We start from the raw sequence: 8,186 nt of genomic DNA, 5'->3' as shown, positions 1-8,186 counted from the left end.
AAATTTGCAACTGCCACCATTTTATTCTATAGGGTCTTGGCTTTCAGAAAATATATAATATTTGGGGGTTTAAAGTAATTTTCAGGCCTAAAATGTGGAATATAACATGGATGCAAAAAAAAAAAAAGCCTCAGTCATGAAGGGGTTAAAAGTTTTTGCTGCAGAATCAGCTGGTCCCCTGATCACTGGCCCTGATATCCTGTTTCAGAGTGACTCCTTTCTCAAGCAGAGTACTATGCAGTCACCCATGTGTGTGCTAGTAAGTTATGTGCATCTCCACAAACACGTGCACACACAGCAAATCAAGTTACTCCCCTCCCCCCTGGCCCTCTTTCCGTCTCCTGTCTAGTAGATGAACAGTTGCTGGAGTCTGCTCTGTCCTTTGGGATCTTGTACTGGACAGGAAGTTCAGGGAAGCTGAGCTGAGAGACTTGGAAGCAGCTGTTTAGAAACATGATGATTGTAAGTGTTTGGGTAAAAATGTAAAGCCATGTTGTGCTGGACAATGTATATTTGTTTAATCTGGATTCTTTATTAGAAAAAGGTTTGAGAGGTTAATACTACTTTAAAGGGTTATTAAACCCTCAACGTTTTTTGCATATATCTACTGCTAGCAAGCAGTAGATATATGCAAAAACATTTTTAAAAAATCTTTTAAAAAGGGTTTAAACTTACCTTCGTCCTCGCTGCGCGCTCCCGTCCGAACATCTGCAGCTTCTGCAGACGAGGAGGGACGCAAGGTAAGTCTATGGAGCAGCGTGCATCCGCACAGACACCACCGTGGGACATCAGAGAAGAGGAGGACAGAGGAGTCAGCGCTGGATCAGAGACCCGCACCAGCGCTGGAGGGACAGCTGAAAAGGACAGTAAAGAAGATGATCGGATCAAGAGGCATCATTTAAGGTAAGTCCTTACAGCAGGATTGGGAAGGGGTAAAAAAAATTCTGACTTTAATGTCACTAAGTGCGCTGACAATTCAGCAATCATGTAGACTAGTAGGGAGGAGGCATTCACATGGTATTTCTATGAGAACATAAATTTTCTTTCTTATTGTGGGGAAAAAAAAGACATTTTGGCGAGACGCAACTAACTTCAGGGAGACAAGTGTACCAACATTTAATACCCTTAAATCATTGCATGACAGAAAGTTCCCTGCAGCAAATATTTTCATTCATTGCGAGGATTTGGACATGTTTAAGGGTGATTTTGTCCCTACCCTAATCCTCCTGTCATTTAAGCTGACTATCTCATGAGAAGGTGGGGTAAACGGTGGGACTGGGAGGAGCCACATTGTTCTGGGTAGAGATGTGCTGTGCCTCTTATGCAAATGTAGGAGAATAATGACTGACTTGGAGTCTATGACCTGTAAATGGTGCAGCCAGCAGAGATTAAACCAAGAGGTGATTGAGATCCTAGGTGCTTCTGCTATGCCTGCCCAGCAGCCAGGAGACCTATAGAAGCGACCACAAGACACATAGCCTTGCAAGTATGCATGCATACACGATTTTTAGTTTGCAATTGCAAAGTGTTTGCATGCAAAAAAAAATAGTTTTGCCTTTTAAATATGGAAAAATTTAAATTGGCCACTGGAGTTAGAACACATTTTTGAGATTCTATACATCAAGCCAATCATATGTATACCAAAGAAGACTTTGACAAGATTATACATACCCTGTAGGCTAAACATAATTTAGCCATAGGGAGAACCGAAATGCCCGGATAGCTTTTTTTTAGACTTCTAGCTGACCTAAATGTTTGTTGTAAAGGAAGTATAAAAATGTGAATTGTGCAAAGAATCAAGAAATGGTTTTCATATGCAGCGCTCATGAGAGAGATATGTTGTAGGTTTGTAAGTAGAAACCTAGAGTTAAGTCTGCAGATCAAGAACATAGGCCAGTCTCCCTGTGTGCGATGCACTCATTTGTTTTTAATGAATGCCTGGTCCCTCCATCTAACCCCCCCACCCCATTTCTACCTTCAGGGTGCTGTCAAATGTTTGAAATCACTTAAAACAAGTTTCATGGAAATGAGTTTGTGATTGCTCTGTTGGCCTGCAAGAGATATGGTGCTGGTTATCTACAGCTCTGGGTTTGGTTTATTCCATAACTAAGCCACAGAGCTGTCAGGACTCTGGGGAAGAGGTATTGCATGTAGGAATGCATAGATCAGGTCCCAGATGTGTGGTTCATGGACAAAGGAGCCGTCTGGATCTAGGAACTTGCAGTGGTTTACCTGTGTGTCAGTGATATTATTCCCCAAATGTTTTATAGCACTCCCTACACTTGCTATATTTGCTATCTTTGTGTATTGGTACCAGTTAAAACTAAAGTTAAAGTAGAACTGAAGTCAAAACTTTTTTTTTATAGTTTTAAATCGAGTAAGGGAGGGTTAACACCCCTGTCAGCTTTTGTTGCCGTCTGTGTCCCGTTGGGAAGTTTTCTCTTCACTTCCTGTTCAATAGCCACAACAGAAAGGTAGAAGAAAGCCCTTCAAAGGCAGGGAACTCCTTGGTGCTTAGCAGGGTTACCAGAACTAGTGTCCCCATTAGAAGATTACCCATCTATTCCTGTTGTGATGTCAGCCCAAAAATTGGGATTTCTATTCACTTTTAGTGGTACTGGTCACCAAATGGAGCGAGAATGAATCTCCCTAATGGGGAAAACAGGCAGGAATAAAAACCTGACCGGTGTTCTAATACCTCTCCATTCTATCCAAAAGGTTTTGACTTCAGTTGCTGTATTGACTGCCTGCTCCCAAACTGCAGTTGGGGTAGCCCCACTGCTAGGGTTAAAATTATTTCTGCCGAAGTTCTTCTTTAAGCAAGTAGAAAGCGGCTATTTTTTTTTTTTAAAGTTATGCAATGTGACTGGGAACATGTAACAAATATAAAATAGGTGTTATCCCAAATTGGCAACAAAACTGAAAATGTACTTTAATCCTAGTCACTGATGAAGAGTCTAGTCAAATGTGCCAAGGTACGGAAGTGGTTAGAAAATTGGGATTTGAGTTTAAAACTCCTATCTCTGGCCAGAATATTAATCCTTCATAATCTGCTGAGAATGGTTTCTTGTTCTTGAGTAGATCCCATCGCATCGCACTCCTGACTAGATGTAACCCAAGGTAATGGGTGATTGCTTAGATGACCGCAGATACCTCTGCAAATCAGAACAACGTAGTAGAAAGTAACTCGCACTCCAATAAGATTTTCTGTCAATCTTCTTTATTGACAAGAGATATGTCACATTGTATAGCGACGTTTCGGAACCGTATAGGTCCCTTCTTGTGACAAAAAAAGTGTCTGAGGAAGGGACCCATACGGTTCCGAAACGTCGCTATACAATGTGACATATCTCTTGTCAATAAAGAACATTGACAAAAAATCTTATTGAAGTGTGAGTCACTTTCTACTACGTAGCTTGTTGTACTGTCTTCACAGCACCTTTTTATCAGTTGCAGGTAGGTTGTGTAAGCTTTTAACAAAGCTTCTGGATGGGTGTGCCGCCTCTTGTCACAAGATTCCGTCCTCGGTAATCTTCATCAGATTTCCACAGATAAATGCTGGAGCTAGACCCTGCTTTGTGTGTGTTGTAAAGTAGCCACCGCTCCAAGTTCACGTCCATCATGGACTACAATCTCAGGTTTAGTTTACTCCTTTGTATTGAGATTGCAGCCCATCACTGGAATGACTTGAATGCATTTTTAAGATTTAACTCCTGAGTTCACTGTCACTTTAAGTGATTTAATGTTACACTCCACTCAAACATTACATTTTCTCAGAAACATTCTCAGAAATAAACCATGTAGACTGTGGTCTGTGTTCTCCTGATCTTTCTGCAGGTTTACAGATTTAAACATGGAAGAAGTGTATAGTGTATGTATGACTCTAGTTCTGTTCTTTCTAAGAACACTGTAGTTGCAGTAGGTCTCCAGCAACTTAATGTTATGGTTCAATAATGTTTTTCAGGTCTCCAAGAATTTGATGCCCTTCAAGATAATGAGGTCAGAGATTTCCGTGGTAAGATGAGAAAGATCAGCGAGGAAAAGATGCAGTCCATGCTTAATCTCAGCTGGATGGAATGGCTTAAATGCACCTTCCCTCCTGAACTGGAGCCAACCATCCAGGACAATATTCAGGACCGGCTGTATGGGGGAAACCTTGTGGTGGCTATTCACTTTGAGAACTGCCAGGTACAGAAATTTCCACTGACCTACCACCCACATTTCTTCTGAATGTACTTTATATGGAAATGTTTACCATTTGCATGCTGCAAACATTTCTCGGCTCAAGCTAATAAGATATGGCATTGCGGATTCCAAGGAAAAGAAGGAACATGAATGCCTTGAAGCCTTTTTAGTTCATTAACTCTTTCAGGGCAGTTAGTTTAGCGGACCATGTTTAGTATCATATGTATGCATCAGTTACCTTTTACAGTAAGTCTGACTCATTTTTCAGCTTGACATCCAGTCTGGAAGCTAGGAACGTGCACAGTTCTGCATTCTTAGCTGCAAGGGTTACTGTTTCCACAACATTTAAAAAGGCATATTGCAGTCACAAAGGGGTAAAAAAAGAACATAGACACAGGCAAATTTCCCTTCATACAGTGTAAGATGAGTCAGGTGTGAATGATAATGCACCTACACTAGGCATTTTGCAGCTTATTTTTTTTTCCTAGTTAAATGGCCATTTCGTCTGCACCACTGTGTGGCTGTGACGCAGCCTATATATTATTGAAGGTGCAAGCTATCACTGAGCAGCTCTTCTTGTACCTCGACCACCTCCTGATGATGCACTTGGTGTAATCCAGTAACCAGAGATGGGAGTGGACGCAATAGACCTCATGTTGATGATGCTCCTGATGGGCTTCTGTGAGGCTAGAAAATGAAGCATGCTTTAGCACTGTCACAGGAGTGGAGGTGCTCTGATGCTTCTAACCAATCATATTCTAAAGATTTTTATTAAAATTGTTACTTGTTGGCCAACTGTAGCCAAAACCTTTTATTTTGTCTTTCCTTCTTTGCCTGTGACCCATTTAGGGAGATCTGCCCTTATTCCCACTCTGAACCAAACATTATGGGCAATCTCTCTAACGGATTCAGAGAAAAACAATTTTTTTGTAAAGTGAGGCGGAGTTATAAAAAAAAAAAAAAAAAAAATAGAACAGATTTCTCCATCAACCCTTACGAGCATTGATCGAGGAATCCCCTGCTGTTTTCCTGGTAGCCGCTAGCTCCGTTTGGCTGAGAATTTTCCAACCATCTTCTTTGATCACCTGATCAAGGCATGCTGGGTGGAAGGTGCTGACAGCGGCACCCACGCAGCAAATTTCGTCTGGTTCATCAAGAATCAGACGAAATTCGAGCATGTATACCTGGCTTATAAATGTCTGACGTTGTTGTTGGCTTCTGTGTCCCTGTCCTTATGACCTCCACACTCCCAAATTTGTATATGGGCATTATAGGTAAAGCAAGTGAGGAAAAAATTCCCCCAATTTGGTTTCATATAGAAATAAAAATCTGACAGATTGTGACTTTTAACCACTCTATCCAAAACTAGATGGGGTTAGGTTTTTTCTCTATAAGGCTGCCCAACTTTAGATTTTAAATGTCTGCTTTGAGTGTGTATTAATGCTTGAAACCTTCATGCTTTGTCAGTTTTCTTTTTTTAGATGGGAGGGCGTGTTGATGAATAGTAGTAGTATTTTGCCCATCTCTCAGTCAAGAAATTGTGGGGTTTTTTTTTTTTATAAATGACACGAGTTCTCAGAAGGTTGTGGCAGTTTAGCTTGGCAGGTGCTTATTTTGGAACAGTTGGACCTATTAGAAAAATGATGTGTATTGAGGAATATTTCTTTATCGGATTCAGGTTGAGTATTACTATATTCATGCTATGGCTGCTGTTTCATCGGGACTTTATGAACTTCTTTTATTATACATTCCAATTAGGCCTTTTAATAAAATGTGCTATTTCTGTTTGTTCAGCTCACTCCTGCTGCAGAATATGTGTATTCATCTTTGTTTTTCTCTTCAGGATGTATTCAGCTTCCAAGTATCCCCAAACATAACCCCTCTAAAGCTGACTGAGCTGGCTATTCGTAAGCGCCTAACCATTCATGGTCGTGAGAATGAAGACGTGGATCCCGAGGATTATGTGCTGCAAATCATTGGGAGGTTGGAGTATGTGTTTAGTGATCACCCGCTGATACAGTTTCAGGTAAATATTTTAAAGTGTAGAATAATGTGGTACAATTTTGATATTTATCAGAACATCATAATAGCAGCTAGCTCACCTCTTTGATGACTATACAATCCTTACAAAAAGCATTTTGAAAGAGACATTTGGCAAGAGATGTGTAATCTGCTGACACCAGATACAGCAGGTGGAGCGGGCTCTGCCAAAATGAGCATACAATTTGAGAGGTTTTAAATGTGGACAGCAATACAGCCCACATCTTGTTTGTCACAACAGGTTACCTAGACTGGTAATATATATTAGTTTTGTGTATATTCTTTTTCGTTATTATAGTCAGGACGGAGTAAAGTATTGTACTGTGTTAGCCATCAATTAATGCACAACGTTTGGAGGTTAGGTGGCTAACTTAATTTATTAAAGATACAAGCTTTTGGGATGCCTTAGATCCCTCCTCCAGGCTTTATATAATTGTATAAAGCCTGATGAAGGGATCTAAGGCATTTGGAATGCTTGCATCTTTAAAGGAGAACTATGGGGGTCAGGGCTTTTCCCCATAGTTCTCCTTAGGGTAACGGGAGGACACAAACTAGCGTCCTCCCGTCACCCTAGGCTCAGTATACCGCGAGCTACAGCTTGCGGTATACTGAGACGCCGCAGCCGGAGCGGATCCCGTGAGTGACAGCTGGCTCTGCCTATCTAGAGGCAGAGCCAGCTGTACCCGCCCCCTCCCTCGTCCGTTCCGCCAGTCAGCGCTGGCGGATAGGAGCGGGGAGAGGGGAATCCAGCCCCTCCCCTGTCACGGCAGAGAGCCGTGACAGGATCGAGAGGTGAGCGAACCCGATATGTGTTCGCTCACCTCCCGATCTACTGAGCCGACCTGTGACAGTCTCATTGTCGCAGGCCGGCTAGAACTATGAGTTGAGTGAAAAGCACTCACCTCATAGTTCTCCTTTTAAGAACTTAAGTTAGCCAATAAAAGGTATTACTTAGACTCCAAACTTTCTATAAGGATGAAAACAATTGTTGGGTTTTTTTTTGTCATTTAGGTAAATTTGAAGTGTTGTATATGAATATTATCATGTTATCTTCTGGGTTTCAGTACATCAGGAACTGTGTAATGAACAAGACTCTCCCGCGACTCACACTTGTCGAGTGCTGCAACATTAAAAAGATGTTTGATCAAGAGATGAGTGCAATTGAGTTGGCTGTGAAAAGAAAAACCTCTGGGCCCCCTTTGCCGCTGCCTCCCAAAACACGTGGTGCCTCTGTGAGTTATTCAACTTTACTTTGAAGTGAAAGATCACCTTTATACCTCATTAATACTTCCCACGTGCTCCTGCATACTGTTTAGATGTGTACCTTTATATTAAAATATTGTTGTGGTTTCCTGTTGCCCTGCTCATCCAGCCCTTTCTCATCTCAAATGTTTTGCTAATCTGCCATACACCTCTCTTGTACTCCTTCCATTCAGAAGCATGTATCTGTCCTATTCCCTTCCCCTTTCCTCATATATCATTCCCAAATTTGAGATCGTTCACCGGACATTGTTGACCTAATAAATTATGAAGACCAATAAGTGTTTAGGTCCTCACTTAGTTCTCTCAATTTCCCATCAACTTCTCAGTCTCTTGAATTACTCATCTTCCTGGGAGAACTCTTCGTCTCTACTGTTTAGGACTCTCGAGTGCTGTCCTTACTGTATTTTCATTACATACAGAACATATTTGCAGAAATAAGAATAGCACTAGTGAGTGTTAACCAGCAGAGAGACAGTGGAGCCAATCAGAGAGAACCGGGTACGGACAAACCTAAATACTCACTGACCTTCATTATAACTCTGGTGGCTGATGACTCTCTGGTGCGGGTGCAGTGGCTGATGACTCTCTGGTGCGGGTGCAATGGCTGATGACTCTCTGGTGCGGGTGCAGTGGCTGATGACTCTCTGGTGCGGGTGCAGTGGCTGATGACTCTCTGGTGCGGGTGCAGTGGCTGATGA

General features: G+C 41.8%; 1 protein-coding gene across 4 annotated transcripts in view; it reads left to right on the top strand.

Annotated features, from left to right (window-relative positions):
- PIK3CB (phosphatidylinositol-4,5-bisphosphate 3-kinase catalytic subunit beta) overlaps nt 1-8,186 on the top strand; it is a 63,450-nt gene that overhangs the window by 14,687 nt on the left and 40,577 nt on the right. For all 4 annotated transcript variants that reach the window (XM_018568166.1, XM_018568167.1, XM_018568168.1 and 1 more), the window contains 3 exons: nt 3,965-4,188; nt 6,029-6,211; nt 7,290-7,457. In XM_018568166.1, the coding sequence (XP_018423668.1) occupies nt 3,965-4,188; nt 6,029-6,211; nt 7,290-7,457 (575 nt within the window). The remainder of the gene's footprint in view (nt 1-3,964; nt 4,189-6,028; nt 6,212-7,289; nt 7,458-8,186) is intronic.

Source organism: Nanorana parkeri, unplaced genomic scaffold, assembly GCF_000935625.1.
Source record: "Nanorana parkeri isolate BGI_ZX_2015 unplaced genomic scaffold, ASM93562v1 scaffold1147, whole genome shotgun sequence".
NCBI classification, from domain to species: Eukaryota; Metazoa; Chordata; class Amphibia; order Anura; family Dicroglossidae; genus Nanorana; species Nanorana parkeri.
The sequence above is the reverse complement of the archived record's forward strand: the minus strand, read 5'-3'. Positions and strand labels throughout refer to the sequence as shown.